The sequence below is a fragment of the Plectrocnemia conspersa genome, unplaced genomic scaffold (assembly GCF_051122295.1).
Source record: "Plectrocnemia conspersa isolate PC_06_02 unplaced genomic scaffold, ASM5112229v1 ptg000001l, whole genome shotgun sequence".
NCBI lineage: Eukaryota > Metazoa > Arthropoda > Insecta > Trichoptera > Polycentropodidae > Plectrocnemia > Plectrocnemia conspersa.
The window spans coordinates 11,259,455-11,284,257 of NW_028277165.1; the positions used below are offsets into that span (position 1 = coordinate 11,259,455).

The 24,803-nt window shown below is 32.2% G+C and overlaps 5 protein-coding genes across 5 annotated transcripts; 4 read left to right on the forward strand and 1 right to left on the reverse strand.

The window, feature by feature from the left end:
* Window positions 1-3,458: 3,458 nt before the first annotated feature.
* Window positions 3,459-5,160, forward strand: LOC148238851 (juvenile hormone esterase-like). The gene is made up of 3 exons (XM_088205791.1): window positions 3,459-3,590; window positions 3,653-4,938; window positions 5,001-5,160. The coding sequence occupies exons 1-3, from the start codon at window positions 3,459-3,461 to the stop codon at window positions 5,158-5,160; spliced, it is 1,578 nt and encodes a 525-aa protein (XP_088061917.1).
* A 2,383-nt stretch (window positions 5,161-7,543) lies between these two features.
* On the forward strand, window positions 7,544-11,966 carry LOC148238852 (carboxylic ester hydrolase-like). Its single transcript, XM_088205802.1, has 5 exons — window positions 7,544-7,718; window positions 7,778-8,949; window positions 9,014-9,182; window positions 11,555-11,688; window positions 11,764-11,966. Exons 1-5 carry the CDS (start codon window positions 7,590-7,592, stop codon window positions 11,918-11,920), a joined length of 1,761 nt encoding a protein of 586 aa, XP_088061928.1. The 5' UTR covers window positions 7,544-7,589; the 3' UTR covers window positions 11,921-11,966.
* On the forward strand, window positions 9,208-11,168 carry LOC148238853 (juvenile hormone esterase-like). The gene is made up of 2 exons (XM_088190273.1): window positions 9,208-10,491; window positions 10,555-11,168. Exons 1-2 carry the CDS (start codon window positions 10,357-10,359, stop codon window positions 10,735-10,737), a joined length of 318 nt encoding a protein of 105 aa, XP_088046399.1. The 5' UTR covers window positions 9,208-10,356; the 3' UTR covers window positions 10,738-11,168.
* A 5,573-nt stretch (window positions 11,967-17,539) lies between the features above and the next one.
* Window positions 17,540-24,566, reverse strand: LOC148238854 (glucose-fructose oxidoreductase domain-containing protein 1). The gene has a single exon (XM_088187402.1). It carries the CDS (start codon window positions 24,518-24,520, stop codon window positions 23,321-23,323), a length of 1,200 nt encoding a protein of 399 aa, XP_088043528.1. The 5' UTR covers window positions 24,521-24,566; the 3' UTR covers window positions 17,540-23,320.
* On the forward strand, window positions 17,545-18,156 carry LOC148238855 (10 kDa heat shock protein, mitochondrial-like). The gene has a single exon (XM_088187413.1). The coding sequence runs from the start codon at window positions 17,628-17,630 to the stop codon at window positions 17,934-17,936; it is 309 nt and encodes a 102-aa protein (XP_088043539.1). The 5' UTR covers window positions 17,545-17,627; the 3' UTR covers window positions 17,937-18,156.
* Window positions 24,567-24,803: the final 237 nt, after the last annotated feature.

Genomic DNA, 24,803 nt, shown 5'->3' on the forward strand with positions numbered 1-24,803 from the left:
GTTTTAAAAGTGAAAAGACTCATTTCAAAAAGAGGACCTCCAAAGCGATTTTGCACCTGGGTCTCGCAAGTGCTTAATTCGCTACGTCAATCTGGTAATTAAATTTCCACACCATTTATTACATGTAAATATGTACATTGGTACCAGTGTTCATTCAGATGGATAAACAATGTTGAAATGACCAAAGTCTGTATTGATAGATCATGTACCAATTTTAATCTTATATTGTATTCAACTGATTTTATGTTTTCGCTAATCACAGATACCACGATTAATATAAAACAACAGCTCAACAATCAATTCACAATATAAATAATAAAATATTTGTTTGTTTTGCAATATATGGTCGGTAAGATATCTATAAATATTTTACAATTAATAAAAACATCGATTGTCTGAAATATTGTTACGCACTGTAACACTTTGTTGCATAAAGAATGTATGCAATAATAATAATAATAAATAGAATTTTAAATTCGGGAGGCGTAATAAACGGTATCCGCTGTAAACATATACCAGTATTTTACCTTTGGATGCACCTGAGTATTTCACCTCGCGACAGAGTGGCGCCGACGAAGCTGACCGCTCAGACTGTGACTGCCTATGAGTAACTTCTTATGACTGTTCACATTCTGAACGTGTTAAGTTTGGACGCTGAAGAATGTTCTCTCGATGGTACTTCACCTTGCCTTTTTACTAATCGCAGGTTAAGGAATTTAATTACCAATAAACTACATATCCTTTGGGGAAATTCATACTTATCAAGAAAATTTACAGTAAGAGAAAAATAAACAGAGCATCTTTTGAACATTTCTTATATATAGCAAACTAGACTTATCATTAAATAAATACTTTCTTATCAGATTAAAGCCTTTTAGACTAATTTATATTCAGAATTATCATTTGTCCTCCTTTTTCAAAAGTACATATCTACCAAGTAAGATTAGAGCAACTTTTTTCAAGTCTAACTAGTGAGACACAAGTAAGAATTTTGTATTCGCTCTCCTATAAAATTATGATTTTTGCTAAAATGTATTTTTTTTTGTAATATTAATTAAATGACTATAAATATTTTTACACCTTTTAGGGTAATTTTCCATAGGTTTTTTTTTCCATAATTTAGACAAATAAAATTTCACAAAGTTTATGCGTTCCAATTATGAACCATAACAATAAATGTTTGACTCAACAAAACAGGATTATAATCTGGGTTTAACACCCAAAAATTGCATAATGTCCACGCAGACTGTTAAAAGCGACAAATTATTATCAATTTCCACAATATAAAAACTATTATATACTTATCCATAAATATGTCTTCAATTACATATTTGTCGATATGATTTATATTATCTGAATTTAAACTATAAATTAAAAAGAAAAAATCTAAAAATTGTTAAATATTCGGATACTAAATATATTCGCCCGTATTTTAACTATTCGTGATTCTAATATTTATTCAACTATTTGTTTATGTTAATTGTAGTAGAATACTTAAGATAACAATTTAAAAACAGTACAAAGCCGATTAATTCTAAAAAGAGTTGTAAATTATTTATCAAATTTTTGTGTATTAGAGTACGCTCGGGATAAGGATTCCGGTTTGTTATTGTGTGCGTGAACTGTGTGGCTCAAAACAATTTCGCTCAGAATATTTAATTTTTTTATTTTAAAAGAAAATATATTTCAAAATCTTTCACTAGTCAAAAAAATTTTGAAGTTTTTAGCTATTCTTCAAAAGCAAAAAGATATAAAATGGGGGAAAAAAATATTCGCAGATTGTTTAATGGCTCGACGACTCTATTAAATCATTAGAATCCATTGAATAAATTAAAAAATTATCATTGGCGCAACGATAAGAATAATAACTTTTTTAAGCCTTACAGAGAATAGTGTAAAAAAATCAACAACGTACGGATTAATGGAAAAATAATTAAAATATTTTAATCCACGGGTAAGAGAACGAATAACTTACAGTGTATATTTGAAGCCTTGATATCAATTAACCCAGATCTGCCCAAGAAATTTTGTTCTTAAAATTTCATTTATAAATAAAAAACAGTGGCACGAGTTTAGTGACCTACCCATGGGACAGTGGGCACATCTGGGTTTTAAACCAATATCAACACAAAATTATTTAAAATAAATCACTAGAGAAGATCGAACTTCTGTGCCACACTGCACTTTAATGACGAATACCAGCGTTGACAAATCAGCGACTGTCCTTATAAGAGAAAGCGAGACAACCCCCTCATATACATGTACACGCACACAATAACAAACCGGCATCCTTATCCCGAGCGTACTCTACAACATCGCAAATAGTCATTTTTTTATGTACTACAGCACTATTTACAGCTCAATTGTGCCTTTTTTGTTTTGCGAAATTATTCTTATTATATTAATGTTATTTATAACAGCCATAACAAATATTATCCGCCAAAAAAATAATGAAAAAAAATCGTTTTGTATTTTACGAAATTCCCGAAATGACTCATATTGTGCACCTATGGACTTATTTAATGACTATTATTGGATTTAAATGTTTAATTTTAAGTCTGTCTTAAGTATTATATTAATATATTTTTTGAGCATACCGAGTTAATAAATTGAAAAAAAACACTACAAGGGCTAATATGAACATTTAGATTTGTGTAGAAAAACTATAGTTTTAGATTTTTTTAAATCCTACGAATATATTCGAATATTATATCGTTTACAATTCTATATTCGAATAGTTGAAAATAACGAATATTTGGAAACTATTATATTTGCTTAAATACATTGTTAGAAAGTTAATAAATCGTATAGACAACAAACGTTCTAATTTTTGTATTCTGATTTTTTTTTAATTTTTTTTTTAATATTTCATAGTCTCAAACTTTAAAAAATAATTGTTTCAAACTATAACAAAATTTAATGCGCATTTTTCATGAACTTTTATGGCTTTAGTATTTGGTTTTATCGATGTACAATTCATTGGATTATATATTACTGTAATGGAGACAATAGCCACTAAAAAAAGTCAATCATTGTTCCAATAATTCGTAAACTGTTAATGCTGGAAAAATGAAATTGGCTAGAACTGAACTCTTATTTTTAGTCATGGTTTTATTATAAAAAATTATTGACTTCAAAAATTCGTACAATTTACTAAATTTAAAAACATTTACCATGAATTTACATATTTAAATAAAAAAAATGTTTGTGTAAAACAATGTTTTATAACGATAAACCCCTTTCTGTAGCTTTAATATTGTTACAAAAATAATATTATTGTCATATGCGTATGCAATACGTCTTCATTAAAATATTGTATATACAATTCATTAAAAAATAATTATAATTTCGCAATAAAAAATTCTCGATTGATATCAAAATCTCGTTATGGTCTCATTAGTTGTTTAGCCGCTATCGCGATCGGATTTTTTTATACCTATCGTATTTTAAAACATTAAATGGATACAGTAGTGATCGTGAAAAATGGTAAACTACGAGGAAAAGTTTGCACCACTAACATCCACAAAACATATTACAAATTTTCTGGAATACCCTACGCAGAACCGCCTGTGGGCGAATTGAGATTCAAGGTAAACTCGTATCATATATTTTATTGTTGTCATGCAATGTATTAATAAATCCTTCGTGTTAGGACCCTGTGCCAAAATCCAATTGGGATGGAATCAGAGATGCGACCACAGAAGGCAAAGTAGCTGCACAGTTTAATTTATGCGATCCAGGTGTGTGCCAATGCATAGGCAGTGACGACTGTTTATATTTAAATATATACACTCCAAAATTTGAATTGGTTTGTGAGCCTCTACCAGTGATGGTTCAGATCCATGGCGGTGCATTCATCACTGGGACAGGGAATAGTGATATATTCGGACCTGAGTTGCTAATCGAAAAAGATGTCATATTGGTCAATATATGTTATCGTTTAGGGGTCATGGGATTCCTGTGTACAGATCCTGTGAACGCTAGAGGAGACATGGGATTAAAAGATCAAAATTTAGCTTTGAAATGGATAAACGAGAATATTAACGCCTTTGGTGGAGATCCAAATAATGTCACTATATTTGGCGAAAGTGAAGGAGGAGCTTCCGTAGATTATCACGTCCTATCACCAAAATCAAGCGGTCTATTTAACAGAGCCATAATACAGTCAGGATCAGCTATGAATCCCTGGGCTCGTATCAAGAATCCAATAGAAATGTCTACTAGATTAGCGAAAGAATTAGGGTACGAAGGGTCGGAAGGTTTGTTCGAGTTCATCAATAAATATTCTACGGAAAAACTGGTCAAAGCTTCGTCTAAGTTGATAACGAAGAAAGATTTGAAAGCAGGCAACCTATTGGCATTTGAACCAGTCGTTAATTATTTTCCGGATTATGACGGATTTTTAAACGAAGAACCATCTGAAATTTTAAAGAGCGGCAAGTTCAACAAAGTTTCCATAATGTCTGGGTATTGTGATATGGAAGGAATGATGATGCGACAATATTACCATAATGAAGATATCAGGAAAGAGTTTAAAAACTGCCATTTTTATGATTACGTACCCGCGACTCTAAACAAAAGTATGGAGAGATTTGAGGAAAAATTGAGAAGGACATATAAAAAGAGAGACGACAGGAACGAAGACGATAATATAATGGATTTCCTGACTGATATACAATTCGTCGGAGGATTATTATATTCTTTAGAAAAAAGATTAGCGCATAATCCGAACGATGAATTCTTCTATTGTTTTACATACGACGGCAATATGAATCGTTCTAAGCAACTTATGAATTATACAGAAAAAGGAGCATGCCACGGAGATGACCTTGGATATTTGAGTACCTTTGTTAACGTCAATAGGAAGAAGGCGAATACGTTAGATATTTTGGTACAAGATAGGATGATTAATTTGTGGACGAATTTCGCAAAAAATGGGTGAGTTACATTAACATAATATATCATATAATGTATCGATCTTAATTATTATTATTTCTTAGGAATCCGTCTCCCATTAACGATGATGTAATTTATGTAGATTGGCTACCAGCTAAAGAAGGAGAACTGTGTAACTTAGAAATTGGCAATGAATTAAAAATGAATTATAGTTTGACTCCCGAAAGAACAAGATTATGTAGAGAATTATATAAAACCTTTTGAGATTGTCGTGTGTTATCTACACTTTTGCAGGGATTTCTATATTACGCAAAAAAATATGTATAATATTATATTTATAAATTAATAATATATGTTTGCCTCTATTTTTTATTTTTTTATCTACAAACATTATACACTCATGTAGTCAAAAATGCTTGGAAAATTACTAAGAAAAATACAAATAAAATATAAATATTTCGCATTTTAAAGAAGTAAATCTAAATATTTAAATGTGTGATAATCCAAAGGAGAAAGGTTAGCGAAATATGGGGATGAGGCAAAATTTCCGTTCCTAATTCTTTTAATTTTGCAACAGTAATTGTAGTTTTAGGTATTGTATTATCATGGGGCAGAATCGCTTCAACGCTGTTTTCCAACGTTGGATTTATGGTTATTTTTTAATGCATGGTTTCAATTTACCTGTAATATTGCTTAAGAAATGAACGATAAATAATTTCATAGAACATAATATTCTAAATATAAAATAAGATCATGCATGTTAAATTAAATTAAACTGCAAGGCCGTCCCTTCAATTTGGGCGCAATAAGCGGACACCTGCTCTGTCTGTGCATAACGTTATTTTGAATAATCTGTATTAAAAGTTTGATTAGATCAGTTACAATGAGTTAAATTACTATTGCAAAATATTTTAATAATGGTTGCAAGCTTGAATTTTTATTATTTAATTAAAAAATCAAAGATGTTGTAAAAATAATAAAATAATGAACTTATATATATAATATCAGGGGTACCGGAAAGAAAACCATTATTTTAAACATCATAGGTCTTTAATTTTATTTTCATGTTATTTTACATATTATAAAATATAATCCCTATAGTTATCTAGAACTGTTTGCCAACTTTTAGGCATTTTTTGGATTCCCGCTTTATAACAATTTGGTGGTTTCGAATTAAAATACGAATTAAAATACGAATTTAAATGATTTTTGACTTCCTTCAGATTTTCAAATTTTTTGTCCCTAAATGAATGTTCCATAAATCTAAAGAGATAAAAATCAGAAGGAGCGAGGTCTGGCAAATATGTAGGATGCTTCAAGACTTCAAAATTTAAATTGCATATTTTTTCACGGGTCATCTTTGCACTGAGATGGTGCGCGTGGTCGTGTAACAGAATCACTCCTTTTCGGTTTATCAAATTCGGACGTTTCACTTTTAATTTCTCATTCAATCTTTCGAGTTGTTGACAATAAACTTCTGCAGTTATCGTATCACCCAGTTTTAACAGTTCATAATGGATAATTCCACGAATATCCCACCATACACACAATAGGACTTGTGAAGGGTGAGGTCGGGCTTAGGGGTCGGAACAGGTACTTCCTTATTTGAAAGCCATTGTTTTTTTCGCACCACGTTGTCGTATACTATCCACTTTTCGTCACTAGTCACAATTTGATCCAAATATGGGTGAATTCTGTTTCTTGACAACAGTGAATCGCACGTGTTCATTCGCTCCTCTTTGTTCGCTACGGACAGCGCACGGAGAACCCAAACACCCATTCGATTAGTTTTGCCGAATTTTTTTGTGTTCTTGCACTGTAGACCACGGAGCAGCAAGTTTTTGGGATAAATCCTCGATACTTTGACGAGGATTTGATTACAAAATGACCTTCAGCAGTTCATCGTCGAATTTTGAAAGTCGTCCTGATTTCGGAACGTCTGTTAAGGTCCTATCGCCAGATTTAAATCGCCGGAACCAAAACTGGCATCTGTTTGCTGTTATTACTGCTCCATAAATTTCAATAATGGTTTTAACTGCCTTAGTTGCTTTCCAGCCTTGATCGAAAAAAAAGTAGCATGCAATGCTGTATATATTGTTCGATTGCTTCTGGTTTGCTAATTTTACCCTTAAGATTAAAAAAATATTTATGGCGCAAAAAGAAAGCCGAGGAACAATACTATAGAAAAAAAAACTTAAAAAGATGCTCACTCCACCGTGTCCAGGGTCAAACTGATCTCAAACAAGGAATGTAAAAAAAAATGGAATCTTTTCCGGTACCCCTAATATATTGCACCTAGATCTATTGAGTACAAAATTTTTTAATTTATATAAAAACTAGATTTTAACAAAAATTACAGCACGTGCTTGTCATATGTAATATATTATAATAAATTATAACTTATTAATAATTATCCTTTTTTAGTTATTCCTAAAATAAATTTCAGTTAATATTGACATATATTGTATATATGTCAATATTAACTAAACATTAAAAACTAATTTATTAAAAAAAAAATGTTTCATAGCCACTGTATTTTATCTATTTAACTTTTATTACGTAAATAAGCGATAATATTATATTTTTTATAGATTACTTCACACACAAGTCATAAGTGCTGTAATCAAATCATTTGTCAAAGTGATTGCTTAAGTGGTACACATTTTTTGTAATAATTTAAAAAATTAAGAAATATGACTATTGTGAATACGAAACAAGGAAAATTGAAAGGGATTGAAGCAAACACTAAAGATGGCAAGGCGTATTATAAATTTTCTGGAATACCATTCGCAGAACCACCGATTGGAAAATTAAGATTTAAGGTCAGTACAATACATAGCTTAACATTAAACAATACATTTACAATTAATATGAATTATAGGATCCTATACCGTTAGCTCCATGGGAAGGTATACGAGACGCTACAAAAGAAGGAAACAAGGCATTGCAAATGGATCACATAACAAAAGCGTACTTCGGAGATGAAGACTGCTTAAATTTAAACATATATTCTCCCAATTTGATAGTCCAAGATCAAGAACACTTACCAGTTATGGTGAATATTCATAGCGGCGCAGACGATTCAGACATTGACGCGTTTATTAAAAATGACGTGATTTTGGTGAAACTCAATTATAGAGTTGGCGTATTGGGATTTTTATACACAGATCCAGTTAACACCAAAGGGGATATGGGTCTTAAAGATCAAAAGTTAGCTTTGAAGTGGATCCAGCAGAATATTAAATTTTTCGGTGGCGATCCAAATAACGTTACAATATTTGGTATAAGCTCAGATTCATCCTTTGTAGAATGTCACGTAATTTCGTCCAAGTCAGAGGGTTTATTCCATAAAGCAATCATGCAATCTGGTTGCATGTTGGGTCAAATAATCTTAGCTAAAGACGCAGTCAATTGTGCTGTACGTCTCGCAGAGAAATTTGGCTATGATCCTGAAGAATCGAGTGATCTATATGATTTTATTATTCATGTTGATGCTAAAGAACTTATCAAAGCGTCATCTGCCCTAATCAACGAAGATAGAAAGTGTAATTCTATTTTATCTTCATTCGTTCCAGTTTATAACAAATACTGTTATGATACATTTATAGACGAAGATCCGATGAAGATATTAAGAAGCGGCAAGTTTAATAAAGTGTCGATATTATCAGGAGTTTCACAATATGAAGGAATGGCTTTAGATAATTTTTATGAAACACAATGTTTGAATGAACTCAAAGAAGGAAAGTTCGTAAATAATCTTTTTCCATATTTACGCGTTTCTAAGCATTATAATAAGAAGTTTAAGACGGTATATTTGAAGAGTAATCCAGATGAAAGCAATTGCGATAGTGTGCATTCTTTTATCGACGATTTAACTTTTACTGCTGGAATGCTGTATTCTATTAATCAAAGGATCAAATATAATCCAAACCCGGAATATTTTTATATTCTTACGAATTTGAGAACTCAATTTGATGGAAAAACTAACCCTTCTCATAATCTGATAATCAAAGAACAGTTAATGAAAATGTGGACTGATTTTGCAAAAACTGGGCAAGTATTTTGTATTGCATACTTTTTATCTCCTATAACTATTTTTATATTGATATTTTTTTAGAAATCCAACGCCAAATGTCACTGGCGTTATCACAGAAATATGGCAATCTGTTGATAAGAACGAATTTCGATATCTGGAAATAGGCGAAAATACAACGATGAAAAAAGATATCTTTTCAGAGAGAAGGAAATTATGGATTGAAGTTTTTAATTATTATTATAAGTGGGAAGTATAAGTTAATTTAGTAAACTTAATATATTTAAATGAATTATTTTAGTTGAATATTATATAGATGAGATTGTTAAATAAATTTAATCATACTTTATATTTTATTTATTTTTATATCAATTATATCATTTTTATTCTATAAAAACATACGATAGCGACTAATATCTGAAAGACCTGGCTTCAAATACCACATGGACCTAAGTGATTTTTAAGGAAATTTAAATTAGTGATTATTATATAGTTATAATTCCGATCGAGTTTTCCTAGATTTTGTAATCTTACGGATAAATAAATAAAATATAAACGATTTAGGTTGTGTTTAGTGGCATATATTTAGTGTAAGCTGTAATAATAGTCACTAATTCACATGCTTATTTCAGTCTAGTATCTTACTACTTACTTGCAGATGTTGATTGTGTTTATCCAGTTGTAACGCATAGGGCTAACGCCTGTCACGTTACAACAAAAGATTCAGAATCAATAAATAAATATAGTATAAATATTAATACATAAAATAACATTTAAACCCAATATAAAAACGGATAGTAAAGCCAAGGCTTAAAATACTATTAAATAATAATTCCATTTCATTTTTATTGACTACTAATTCAACGTTATTTAATTAAGGCATAAAACTATAGAAAAATATCAATTGAGTTATTATTTACGGGTCTAAAATCACTTTAAATAATTTAGCACCAGGGCCGTAATAAAAATATATTTTTTAAATATTCTGTCTAAAAAATTTACTATATAAGGTATAAACTTATAATTTTAAATATATTTTTTAAAATATGTAGTTTAGTGGATCCACTTTTAAATAAAAAGTGGATCTAAAAAGTATATAGAAACTATGTTCTATATTATAGTATAGTAGCTGTATACCATAAATACAAATAGTTGTAGATTTTATAACTATCACAATTACACCACTGTTGTCAAATTTGTATTTATGGTATACAGCTACTATAAAACTAGAACGTTCCAAATAAATTTTCCATTTTCTTTAAGCAATATGTCGGAAAGTGTTTATATATTATTATTTTAGGTAAACATGTTTGCATTTTTTTTACATAAATAAAATTGCTTGATTATGATATTAAATCACAAAACAAACATTAGGTTTTCGTTTTTTTTATGTTTTAATTTTTGTGTGAGTGAATATTTCTGTGAGAATGTGTGATCCTATAGTAATAACTATACAAGGAAAACTCCAAGGATATCGACTAAAAACCAAAGATGGAAAATTTGATAATGGATTTTCTGGTATTCCATTCGCTGAGCCACCACAAGGAAAACTAAGATTTAAGGTATAGGTTTATAGTAAATATGTAATTGCCTCATTATATAATAATCTTACAATAATGTTACAGGATCCGATACCAAAGAAACCATGGGATGGAATTAAAGATTCTAAAGTGGAAGGAAATACAGCAACACAATTTAATATTGCCTCTCTGAAGGTGGTCGGTAGCGATGACAGTTTATATTTGAATGTTTTCACTCCTGGATTCAAAATGGGAGAATGTCTTCCTGTAATGGTTTTCATACATTGAGGTGGTTTTGCGAGTGGTTGTGGAACTGTAAAAGAATTTGGTCCTAAATATATCGTAGAGCAAGATACTATATTGGTTCAAATAAAGTACCGTTTGGGTGTGATGGGATTTTTGTGCACAGATCCGATCCATTTGTGTGGACTTTCATATACTTTCACCGAAATCTAAAGGTCTATTCCATAAAGCGATTATGCAATCGGGATCGACTATGAATTTATGGTGCCCAAAACTAAATCCTGTTGAAAATGCTGAAAAATTGGCGAAGTGCTTCGGTTATGATTCAAATAGCAAAGAGAGTCTGTTTGAATTCATCGATAAGATGGATTCTCCTAATCTTGTGATCGCTCCCTTGATTTAACTGCGAATTTAAAAGCGACTCTAAGTATTCTGCTTTTCGCGCCTTCTGTAAATAGATTTATAGAATACGATGGTTTTCTAAATGAAGAACCGCCGGAATTGTTGAAAAGAGGAAGTTTCAATAAAGTGCCAATAATATCAGGTTTCTCTGATTTTGAAGGTTTAGCTATATTAAAACAATATTACAACTCTCCGCAAGCTATGAGTGAATTAGAAGCAGGAAAGATTTTTGATTTTGTGACTCCGAATTTAAATAAATCGTTGAAAGACTGTGAAAAACGACTTAAAGATTTGTATAAGAAAAGAGACGATCAAAAATACGCCAATAGCCACTTAATTGACTTCTTAACCGACTACAAAATTATGTCTGGAATACTTTACTCATAAGAGCAGAGGGTGAAATATAATCATAAAAAAGAATACTTATATTATTTCACTTATGATGGAAACATATGAGGAGGCGGGAGCTACTCATGAAGATGAGTTATCATATTTGGGGACAAACATTTATATAGATTACGACAAAGTTACTTCTAAAGATTTATTTGTCAAATCTACGATGGTCAGAATGTGGACAGATTTTGCTAAGACCGGGTAAGCAATATGAATGCAGGTAGATACATTCATAGATATTGTACAATAGAAAATTAAACTATGTTATAATTACAGAAATCCTACGCCTGAAGGTACAGATGTTACTAACGTAAAATGGTTACCTATAACTGAAGAAGAATTTCAATTTCTTGAAATCGGCAGTGATATAAAAATGCGGAAGTCTTTAAATGATAATAAAAGAACATTTTGGATAGAAATGTATACATTTTAAATTAATAATATGTATTGTATATATATATATATATATATTTGCTGTATGAAAAGTTTGGATGAATATTGTTATATTGTTCCATTTTTATGTTCCACGTTGTAATTTTCCATTATCCAATAAAAAATTATATTTGACATATATATTAAAAATACAACATAAATATATATGCATATTTTTATTTAAGGTCGTATAAATTATGGATCTTGTGAATATATTTTCTTGTTACCGTTTAGGAATCTGATTTGTATTATAGCTATATATTGGCAAAGGCTCAATTTTTATTCGCCTTTTTAACGTCATGAAGTCGTGATGAGCAGAAAAAATGTAAAAGCGTGCAAGGAGCGAATAATAAGTGGCTGATGATGCCTTTGGCACAGTCGTGATTTCGTTCAGGTGGCCCATTAGCTTTATTTTATCAAAACGTATGAGAAAAAAAACTGTGCACGAAAAGCATCTGCGTTCATCTGATAAAGGGCGGTAGTCGAAATTCGGTCCGCTTCTTGACCTAATCGTTGTCAGTTAATTGAGATAATCAGAATAATTTTGACGTTAATGAACTGCCTTTGAAATGAAAATTGTATATTTAAAAACATATACATAGGTGATAGGTATACATACACAATTGCTTAATTTGAATACTATTTTACGCTGTAAAAATTTATTAATAATAGATTATAAAAACAACATTGACTGTTAAATTTTTACTTGGTTTAAAAGCGTACTTACAGTAGCTGATATGCTAAAATGTTAACTAAGATAAGTACAGATAGAACATCTGAAACATTTATTTTATAGAGTTAAACATAAATACATCAACTAATGCGTGGTTTTGACTTTTAATAAGATTTATCTTCAGCCTCGCGCGATACCATTTACCCCTCCTGTTTCATCTATAATTATATATTTATTTAAATCAAGAACATCGTTAACAAACAGGTTATTCCAACGATTAACGTGCAATGCCAGAATAATAAGGAGTTGAATTGCTACATTTATAGGCGAGTTGGCTAGTGCGGACGTCTTGGCTTTAACAAGCGTCAGAAGAGGACGCGATCGTGACATTCTCTCATATGCCTGCACTACACTCTCTGGAAGTTGTCCGAACCGAAGTTACAACTGAAGTCAGTCGAGATCTACGACTTCGAGTAAGCTACCAGACTGTCGCAAATTTCATATGCCTTTAATTATTTTTCAGAAGCAACGATAGAACAATTTGACGACCTATGTATGTGACGACAGCGTAGAATTGGTATATATAAACAAAGAGCGAATCATTAAAGCAAGTATTATCTTTTTATAAAGAACATACTACATAAGTTTGATGCAATTGTATATCCTGAATTTGGCTGTTCCGAAAGAGAAATGATTGCACAGAAGAAAAATTGCTAAAAAACCATGACGTAGATTCATATTTTGCCACATCGGAATTAAAAATAAGCCACTCATAAATATTTTGGCTATCGATTATTCCAGGTATGCAATCACATATTTATAATTATTATAAAATGTCTATTAGATAACATCCAATTGAGTTGGCGTTGACTGATATATTGCAGGTCGTCGCTCGGAACGGAACGATCTAGGTGATTTTTTTTTACTGCTATAATTTAATTTATTGTGTTTATTTATCTTGGGGTATACAACAACTTATTCACTATACTAAATATTATCACTATATGGCACAAAAACGTAAATATCAAAAAGTCAAGAGCCTGTGACTGCTGACCTCTTAGGACAAATATAAAATTAATTTAAAAGTTCAATATATCATTGTAAGTGCTCTGTGTAAGTATTGTGCTTAGATTTTAATTATTGTTTTTTTTCAGAAGCAATAAGATGACGCGAGCGAACAATAAGATACGCAAAAATGGAACCAAACTTCTCCAGCTAAATAACCGACTGCATCACAATCATTGTCACGCGATCGTCGTGAAAGATAGTAACCCCAAATATGAATAAATAAAATAAATACGTTTTATTAGCATTTATGTATATGGCTTGATCGACATTAACTTTCAATCCTCATACATACTAAGTATATATATTACACGTTCACGTTTAAAATGTACCTGCTTTATTTGCAATTCGAGTAATTATATTCAGTCTAATGCAACGAATATGTGCATTAAATCAGAAGCAATGATAATTTTTATGTATTGTAAAAGGAAAAACTCACTTTTCAGCCTCGGAGCCAGTCGACGGAAATTCAAAATTTGAAGATTGTTTTATGATTGTTTATCTAGTTAAATAAATGTATTATTATAATCATTACACAGATTATGTATATATTTCATTTTCATAGTTATAACATACCTATTTAACTTGCAATCCGATTATTTATATTCACACACAAATTAATGAAAATTATTGTCGCATAACAAAATTATTGCAACTGTTGTCACGTAGATGTCGGCCATCTTGTTTTATATTTGAATGCTTATTTTTCGACATTGGTCAACAACAAAAGAATACGTTAGCGGAAGCTACGGCTTTGAACAATTATTTATAAGATTCGTTTTTTTCCAATATTTTATACGAGAAACGCAAAACAAAAATGTTGAAAATTCATGAACGAGTCGAGGCAGAATTATTTCGTAATATTATATAACAGCAATTTAAAAAAAATAGTATATTCAAAACATATTAAAAAATATGTATTAGTTATTAAGATTTTTAAGTATATTTAATAAAATAATTTATTCAATTATAGAATTTATAATAATGTATTTTTTTTATTACAATAATCTTTAAAAAGAATCATTTCAATATAAGTGAATAACGTACTTGAATTTATCATTAATTTTTATTTTAATTTATGTGCCTAAAACACAAATGGGTGGTCTTAAACTGTTAAGAATTAAGTAGAATTAAGAAAAACAGTAGGTATTTTACGTTGAAAATAATTCCAATAAATATATATTCACTATTGCTCGATTTGCAGCAAAACATATTAAAAATTTGTAAATATCTCAAAACGCTACGCCAAAAATAATAAAATATATCTTATAAACAAATTTTCCAACATTTTGTGATAAAAATCGCCACCCGCAGTGGCGTAGCTAGGGTATGTGCCGCCCAGGGCGATCCTTAAAATTGCCCCCCCCCCCATACATTTTTTGCAGGGTCATAAAATCAGCATTTTTTTAAATAATAAATTGGTTATTATTAAGCTCTTGTTATTCGTGGATTTATACATGTTTTATTGCATTCAGGGTTAAGAACCACACTAGATGATCCCATCGCGAATATGCCGCCCCCAAGCAAGTGCCGCCCGGGGCGGCCCGCCCCCCCCCCCCCCCATAGCTACGCCACTGGCCACCCGTCAGCAAATTTAGACTGGCATATGCCTAAAACCAAGTGTAGCTGTATGCGTGCGAATACCGAACGAAAGCCGAGTGTAGTGTCTCTTTCTAGCATTCACTCGTCTCTTTCTAGCGCGTCTTGGAGGCGCCTCGCTGCCGCTCGCGCTGACTTTTACTGTCAAACCAAACAATCTAACCTTTTTTTAATGATATTAAAAAAAGATGAAATTTAGAATAAATCAATACAATATATACAACATACAACAGCATAAAATTGTTGGCATCGGCAAGTTTTAAAATTAGAACATAAAGCAATACTACCATATTTAAAAAAAAATCTGGACTGATAGACACCACATGTCTTTTATTAATGATAAGACTGAAATGCGACACCGTCATTCAAAACATTGTCTCCATGGTAATTCGAGAGAATGTTTTGATCTCTGATTTAGGCCGGTGGTCTACTGATGTAGGAAGGCGATTTGGGTAGATGTGTAGTTAGAGATTAGAAGTAATAGATGTTGTCACGGCGATTGAGTGAGAAGGTCGATGCAGGTGTGTCAGAGACTCGCTGGCGCCAACACACATTCTTCGACACAAAGGAGACTGTCTAGTTAATAAATATAAAAAAAGTAAATTCCTCATTATTAATATTATTATTATAAAATAAACTAAAAAAGTATGTATATAAAAAGTAATAACAATAAAGCATTATAATAATTATTCACAATAACTGAACAATCAACTTTGTGCGCTTTTATTTTTGAGGAAATATAAATACTATATCTACTTATTTGTTAAAAATGTTACATATTTTTTTATAAAAACAGATTTTTATGAAAACAGATTATATTCGAGGGGGGGGAATTCCCTTACCTGCCTCCCCCCCAAATGACCCCTAACATCAAAAGCAATAAAATTGTACCATCGCAGTGGCAACGATAGGTTATCCAGCGTTCATAATAAGACTTTATATAACAATATACTACTCATAATAAGTTAGAAACGAATAAAGCATATCTAAACCGAATTTTGTAATAATTGTTTTTGCGCCCTCCTATTGACCAAAATTCGGTTTGAATACATTTTAACCAATACTCTCATCAGAAGTCCGAAGTAATATCGATAAGGATAGCTATCATATTTTTAAAACATGGTGTAATATCCAAGTGTAGACAAACTATGGAGCAATGAGCGAGATGTGACGTCTGCCTGTACTTCTTCCGCTTATTTTCTCCTTAAAGTTGAGTTGGCATATATTTTGGACTAATTAAAGTTCTAAAACCATAAAAAGTTTTAGAACTTTCATTTTATCATTTTAGGTTTGGGTTTGAACAGCAAATGTACGTTTCGCAACTAGCAAATTGAATTTCATAGACATTTTAAAGCAGTATATAATTTCAATAGCGTCTATCAGTAAAATTATATTTTCACTAGTAGAAATATATATCTACTGGGTAACATACAGCTTTGGTCATAATAATGGGGCATCCCTTCAAATGGCGTTAACTTGTTACAAGGGCACAGTCTGACCGATATTAAAAATTAAAAAATGTAATTCTGAGAACTATACAAAGAAATTAGTCGTTTTAATTTTTCCCTTGAGTTTTAAAAAAATATTGTAGATCTAATTATTCAGTCTCGCTTAAGTGACCGTTATATGTTCAGTTGCGTGATTTCGGACTTAATTTGTCGTTATAATTTTTTTAATTTAATAATTTATTTTTAATATTATATAAACATTTAAAAAATGCTAAAAAACGCGAATTAAGTAAAGCTAAAATAGCGAATATAATTTTATTGTGTGTAAAAATATTATTTATATTTAAACAAAATCGGGATATATTTGAGACCTTTTTTAGATTTTATTTTTAGCCAAAAGTGTTTGGTTTAAATTCAGGGACGTCATTTCTGCTTTTTCCAGGAGGGGGGGGCGGGTAAAATTTATCCAGTCAGTGGTCTGTTTTTTTAATATTTGCATTTTTCTGACCAAATTTAAGGGGGGGATATAAATGCATTGGAATTCTTTATTTTTAAGTTTAAATGTTGCGAGTGGTATTGAACTTAGGCAAAACAATTTCAAAACCCTAACGGAAAGTACCATTCATGGTATTGTAATTTTTGATCTAATTTCCTCCGTGCTTTATATGGACGTTAAAATGAGCTGACATCTATGATCGACTAGCAAAATTTTAATTTAATTGTAGTGACACCTGTAGTTATTATGATTTAAATATATAAATCAGGTCGGTAAAACAGACATCCGTTGGAGCTATCGACTCGCAGGCTAGCTGTCACTGCGCATGCTCCTTAACTTGTCTCACTTTGACCATATCCGGCGCCGCGCACGTGTGCTCTTACTCCGACCGACCCGGCTTCCAGAAGTTTCCTTCGAAAGAGCAAAGATGTCAGGAGCCGTGAAGCGTCTGATTCCCCTGCTGGACCGCGTATTGGTGAAGAGAGCCGAAGCCATCACCAAGACCGCCAGCGGCATCGTGATCCCCGAGAAGGCACAGTCGAAGGTGCTCCAGGGCCAGGTGATAGCCGTAGGCACCGGAGCGAGGACCATCGAAGGCAAGACTCTCCAGCCTTTGCTGGCCGTGGGCGACCGCGTGCTGCTGCCCGAGTACGGCGGCACGAAAGTCTTGCTCGAGGGAGACGAAACGGAGTACCAGCTCTACAAGGAGGCGGACATCCTGGGCAAGCTGGCGTGATGTAGGAGCAAACGCGATAAGCGAAAGGATCAGTGAACGGATGAACGTAGTCGGCGTTTATAGTTGAACGTTTTACACAAGTTAGGTTATGTTTCGACTTTTTTTATATATTTTTCTTCATAGGTTAGAATCTGTGCATTTAAGTTACACGAGTGTTGTATGTGCGTTGCTGTTATCTTAATTTTAAGTCGCCAAAGAAAATAAATTTTCTATAAAACTATTCCATGTATTTCATTTTTACCAAAAGTTGCGTCATCCATTAAGGTTCTTATAAGATTCGACTAAACACTATAAAGTAATGGAAAAATTACAATTATTGCAGCTTTTAAGAAAAGTAAGTATACATTATAAACAAATCTACATTTGTACAAGTTGGCAAACAATCAGTAAACAATGCATGGAAAAAGCTTTATTAAAATAAGTGGCTTTGAGATAAATAAGACATAAACATACCATCTTAATTGAACGGCGTTGCAGACTAAAATCACTGAGTATATGATAAATAAAAACTTCATCTTTCAGAGCAATTTTATACATCTTTTTAGTGGAATTTGTATTGCATTTAAAAAGTTATCATTTCCTGACCCTTTTGAACGTTCTTTAATTTAGCAAACTGGCACAGGGACTAAGATGGTCTCTTGAAACAGTGGTTATGAAATTTAATAGAATAATGATGAAGAGCTATATTTTTAGATTGGAATGTATTTGTTTCCAGATCAGTAGCAACGAATCTGCTCTGTTTTACCAATTTTATGACAAAAAAATGAATATAATACGCCTTAATTATAATAAAAAAATATTTTTTACTGTTTCACACATGATTGGTTTATAAAATAATACTTAGCCAATCATCGTCAATATGAACTACACAAGTTGTCTGAATACATTGGCACATCGGAAATTCCTCAAAGTTCTAATCTCAGCCTATTTCTACTGCATTGGTGTCATCATTTGGCATCATTTTAAAAGTGGCGAGTCTCTCCGGTCTTTGGTTTCTTGGAGTGTTGGAAGTGAGTAATTATTTTATAGGTTTACTTAGATGTAGCTTCGACGCAGGGGTGTCATTTCAGAATTTTACAGAAGGTGGGGGGGGGGGTGTGGAAAGATAGCCAGCCAGTGGTCTAGTTACTTTGCATGACGTATATGCAATTATAATAATTTACTTGTGATTTTGAAGAATCAAAATGTCGAACTGCTAAAATAAATTTTATATTCATTACATAGCTATTTTTTTAGGGGATGGTGGCCCTCATTATTGCACAGGCCACTGCTCTTGCCCCGCATTTGTCTGTTGCACGAGACAACACCAATTATTAGACGCATGTTTTTAATATAATATTTTAGCGACGGGCAATTAGACACAGATTGAGTCGCTGCAGTAGTATTTTTATTGACGATTTATAGTTACATGTTTACAAGTGAATGAGGCAGCAGGCTGGACTCACAACCGGTCGTTGCAAGCCCGCCAAAGTTTGCCAACTGAGAGTCCGTTACGCCAGTGCTACCAGAGCGCAGCCAAGTTTTGGCCATAACAAAATCTAAATTAAAATACATATATTAATAAGCACCCTACAATATGTTCTTTAAATTCGTTGGCGTTTTAAAATGATAATTTTTCTTGTGTTTTTTTTTAGCGCCTTTATTTTATAGTAACCTTCTGCAAGACAACTTTGTAGAATCCCAGAAAAATTAAAGCTACTAGAACTAAACTATATTCTCTTACTTGCCACAAAAGTAAATTCAACATTAAAAATAAATCTATATAACAAGACCTATAATGTCCCAAACTTCCACAGTTTGGGAACATATAACTAATACTCGCAAGTACCCAGCAAAATACTTCAATAAAGACCGTGTCAAATGCTCAATTGTAATTTAAAAATAGATACCCTTTGTGAATAAGGACCAGTGTTATAGTCAGTGACTTATACCCGAAAGACCCGAGATTAAATCATATACTAACCTTTGTGTTTTTCAATTTCTATCGCATCTGGGAGATCAGAATTAGTGATTATAATATAATTATGAATCTGATCGATCATCACAGATTAGTATTCCTACATTTTCCTAATCTCACAGATAAATATCGTGATCATTAATTAAAATCAAACCAAGTCTTACATATTAATATAATTTGTGTATATAATTTGTTTTAATAATCTCATAAAAATATGCTAATAACAATCATTTATTTCTACAACATATCCAATTATTCCAAGGTATAAGAAGTCGACACATCTTACTAAAACCATGCATTTTCATTTAAGATAGAAAGTTTGGTTAATTCTTGTGTCAATAATGTACCTAAACTTCTTTCTTTATCTGGAGGCTGTATTTTGGCGCAGAACCTGGTTCTTTAAAGTTCTAGTCCAATGTCTCTATACCATTACCATATGGAACCAGACCATATGACGAAATAACCGTTGAGAGATCACGATGCAATCGGCTATGTATTTTTACGTACCAAGTAATATTTTATAGCGAAGTTTTTTTTCTGACTATACGGCAAACAGTTAAAAATGTTTACAATATTTAACCATTTTCACCTAATAACTATTTTTTTAAATAATAGTTAATAATATTTCTCTAATAATTTATGTTTTACTCAATAAAAGGACTAGATAAAATATTTAATAAATTATTTATTGTTCATAATGTGATTTATATTGAATGCTGAAATTTTCAATTAATCAAACAATCGACTTTGTAAAATATAAGTTTTGTTATTTCATATTTGCTTACTTTTATATTTAAATACAAATTCACATATCACATAAGAATGATTTAGATTTAGAACACTAATAGTAAAACTATGGCAAAACAAAAATTAACTCAAAATACAGAATGAATAAATTTATATGAGGACAATTTGAGTGAGCAATATATAAAATAATTGTTCCATAAAACTAATTGTTTGTGCATTACTGTTGGACAAATTAGGTGCAAGCGAGCGAGTATTGGTGGATCGAACCCTTTTCGGAAGAAAAAATCCAAAGATTTACCTTACATTAAAGCACAAACAATTCGTTCTATGGAACAACGAATTTATTTAACACTAGATTTACGGATATAAACCCATCAATTTGACGGGTGTCATTAAAAATGGGTATATAGTGACCAGATTTTAAAAAATTTGCATTGTTCGAATATAAAGCCGTAAGAAAAAATACTGTCTGATACAAACCAGAAAACCGGCAATGACGTGTTCCGTAATCTAGTGTTAAATACGTAATCTAATGTTAAAATAATTCTCTGTTAAATAGCATCCAATTGAATTGAATGTTTTAATTATAAGAAAATTGCAAACAAAAACACAACATTTTAAAAATATCTTTTCATATATATAAATATATTTATAAATATTATAGATATGAGAAGTAGGTTTGTTAATAGTAAAACTGTTAAAAAATAACAAACGGAGCCGGCAAAGTGCACATTAATAAGCGTAAGATTCAGTCTGTAATTCCGGCAAGCCATTCACTCTCGTTGTAAAAGACGTTATAAAAATGAGAAGTAATTAAATATTAGAATCTCATTATAGTATTAAAATGTCAAAGAGTTATCGTAAGGGCAATGTGCTCGTAACATACTATAATCATAAGTCAATCACTGAAAAAATATCACAATTGTGTCCAATAAATAACACGACTTTTGCACAATAAACAGCAAAAGTATAATAAATTTTGATAAAGCGACTCCCGCCGTTATCTTATATTTTGCAAAAGCGTTGCAACAACCTCATAAAAGCAATAATAAATATATTTCACATGTACATACATATATAAAATAGTTAAAAGCACAACTTTTGTTCCCGAATAATATAAATAAAAAGGAAACATTAAAATACAAATAATAATAAATAAAAATAGTCACAGAAAATGGATGGATTGATTACAAACGTATCGAAGAATTTAATACTTAAAACTAAATACAATATAAAAAAATTATTAGTCATTCGGGGTAACATTGTTCATTATGGTAACGTTTTGAATTGATTTATTTAATATAATTGTAATAAATCAGTATGAGTTTTGAACAAAAATATGTAGAGGGGAAAAGTTAACACTAACGGTGTAATATTGGCTATATAATAAAGTAGTAAAACATTACAATTTAAAATAATAGTGAAAATAGTGAAAAAATTCAATGTTACACAGAATGACTACATACGATAGTGAGTCAAATGAAAACATTAAAATTAAAACCTAAATCTCACTGCACTATTATCCTGTCAAATGACAGCAGCGTTATATACGTGTATAGAGGCTAACACAGGTGGCTATACTAATCAGGGAAATGGGTACAATAAAAAAAAGATGAATTTAATGAGTCAAGGGTTAAAAATATTTTTACGTGTAACTAACTAAAGATAAAATATATCCCAAGATTGTACAACAAATTGGCGAAACAAAGTTTAGTTTCCACTTTAGGAACAAGTTACAAGTTGTCACTTTATTCATGTAAATAGATTTTTACCTGTATATGTTTCATCAGCTTTGAAAAAGCTTTTGACAAGTCCAATGTAAGGAATGGACAATGAATTAGAATAAACGATAAATCATCAGAAGATATCAAAATACAGCTATTTTGATATCTTCTGATGATTTATCGTTTATATACACAGGTGCGCATTGTGGTCAGGCGGTGTCATTAGGCCTTACTTTTTTGAAAATTATGAAGGTTGGACTGCAACAATCAACAGTGAGCGCTATAGACGCATGATATCTGATTCTTTTTAGCATGAAGTCGATGTGGAAGACATGTTGTTTCAACTTGCTACACATCGGTTACAATGTTGGATGTTTTGCATGAAAAGTTACCTAGTCGCATTATTTAACGGTCTTGTGATGTTAACTGGCCGTCAAGATCATGTGATTTAATGTCGTTGGATTTTTTTGCGAGGTTATGCTAAGAGTCGTGTTTACGCCGACAAACCCGAAATGTACAAAGTCATCGAAAGGATCGGTTGCTGTGGCCATTTAATTAAAATTATTTTTATAGTTATATTAGGTTCTTTAAAAAAGAACATCAGACAGTGACTTATTTAAGACATAAGTAAAGAAAATAAATATAACAAAAATGGTGTCAATATCTGATAGCAGATAAAACATTAAAATTAAAAGTAGTTTAAAACGGTCGCTGCATTTGCAACGAACCAAAGTAATTATAGAAGGGGAAAACCTATGAATCTATGAAAGTTAAGTACGGTGATACATGTATGTTACGAAATAACACTTCCATTTGACTCACCCTCTTATAAAGTTATAAGCATAAAACAATTAAAATAGAGAGTCTATGAATATATGATTTTAAATTAACGAGACAACCTATAATAAACAATTTACAAAAATAATAATGCACAACACTTTTTGAAATACAACATATCACTGCAACGATATATTTGTTCTTCTTACAGCTGCTGAAAGCATCGGATTGGGATCAGGTTGTTCAGTCAATAGAGTCACTTCGACCCACTTTCGCTCGGCGCTCGATTTTCGGACGGCTTCCATAACGGCCTGGACGTACTGGCCGTCTTCGAACGTCGCCGCTAGCTGAACTGGTTCTTTGATCCAACCCATTTGTTCGGTTACTGGCAAGAAGGCTTCCTTCAACGCTCCTATCATTTTGCTCAAACCTTTAATGTACGGTTTGGGTACTACAGTCGCCGGCATCGGACAATCCAAATCTTCTATATCCAAATATATAACATCATCTGAATGATTATCGGGATGATGCGAATTCGATTTACGCAATCTGCCGTGCAAATCGCCGCCTTTCACGTTCAAGTGTCCTAATTTCCCGCATAGTAAGACTTCATGGTGAAAACAAGGACTGACCATGGAGTTGTTCAAAGTGGCCGTGACTAATAAACCTCTGTCCATTTCCATCTGGAACGTGCAAAAGTCTGGCGATGTGATTTGCCTGATACCGTTGACTTTATCAGTCGATTTGGTGAACGTTTTTAAAACGCCGTGCACTCGCGACGCTCGTTGACCGGTCAAGAACGTCACTAGATCGATCACATGACTGCCGACTAACGTTAAAGTGCCGCCGCCCATAGTGTCGTCGCATAGCCAGTTATATGTGTCGCCCAATAGAGAACTCATTTGTACTTTGATGTCCATCAACGATAGTTCGTCGCGTTGTCCTAAATATCCGTCCAAGATGGCTCTGCGCATCTCGGAGAACGCCGGTAGAAACCTTAGGGAATGATTGACGATCGATATCAGAGTGGGGTAGTATTGGCAAGCTCTGACCATTTTCAACGCTTCAGCTTGATCTAGCCCTGCCGGTTTGTCGCAAACTACGTGTTTGCCGATGCCGAGCGCTTTGACGGAGATCTGGGCATGCAAGTTAGGCGAACATAGCACGAACACGAGGTTGACGTCTTTCCTGAGTAGCAAGTCGTCGATGCTGTTGGTGAAGAAGGGAACGCCGAGGTCCCTGGCGGCCGCCTCGGCTTCGGCCCGGGTGGAGCCCCATATGGCGCGAAGAGCGAAGCCCCTTTCCTTCAAAAAGGGCGCGAGGGCTCGGGCCACGGCGCCGGTGCCGAACACGCCGACGCCGGGCAACATTTCGCCCATTGCCCCGTTGTCGTCAAAATCACTGACAGCTGCCGTGTTTACTGTTTACTTTGGTCCTAACGGCGTACTTTGCGGCTTAAAACTTTTTATTCCAAAACGTCAAATTAACACTATATTTTTTTCATTATTTATAATTTATAAAATAATATTATTTACAAATTTAAGTAAATGCAATATCTTTCTTAAGTTTTTCAATATTGTTTCACATAATATCCGTTGGCGCACAAAAATTATAAGATAAAAATATTATTAACAATTGTTCGACATAAGATATTAATCAGGG

Excerpts from the sequence above, each read along its gene's own strand:
- LOC148238851 (XM_088205791.1), top strand. The coding sequence starts at position 3,459 with ATGGATACAGTAGTGATCGTGAAAAATGGTAAACTACGAGGAAAAGTT. Across the intron at positions 3,591-3,652 it reads TGGGCGAATTGAGATTCAAG|GACCCTGTGCCAAAATCCAA; the intron begins GTAAACTCGTAT and ends CCTTCGTGTTAG. Across the intron at positions 4,939-5,000 it reads ACGAATTTCGCAAAAAATGG|GAATCCGTCTCCCATTAACG; the intron begins GTGAGTTACATT and ends ATTATTTCTTAG.
- LOC148238852 (XM_088205802.1), top strand. The coding sequence starts at position 7,590 with ATGACTATTGTGAATACGAAACAAGGAAAATTGAAAGGGATTGAAGCA. Across the intron at positions 7,719-7,777 it reads TTGGAAAATTAAGATTTAAG|GATCCTATACCGTTAGCTCC; the intron begins GTCAGTACAATA and ends TATGAATTATAG. Across the intron at positions 8,950-9,013 it reads ACTGATTTTGCAAAAACTGG|AAATCCAACGCCAAATGTCA; the intron begins GCAAGTATTTTG and ends ATATTTTTTTAG.
- LOC148238853 (XM_088190273.1), top strand. The coding sequence starts at position 10,357 with ATGTGTGATCCTATAGTAATAACTATACAAGGAAAACTCCAAGGATAT. Across the intron at positions 10,492-10,554 it reads AAGGAAAACTAAGATTTAAG|GATCCGATACCAAAGAAACC; the intron begins GTATAGGTTTAT and ends ATAATGTTACAG.
- LOC148238855 (XM_088187413.1), top strand. The coding sequence starts at position 17,628 with ATGTCAGGAGCCGTGAAGCGTCTGATTCCCCTGCTGGACCGCGTATTG.
- LOC148238854 (XM_088187402.1), bottom strand. The coding sequence starts at position 24,520 with ATGGGCGAAATGTTGCCCGGCGTCGGCGTGTTCGGCACCGGCGCCGTG.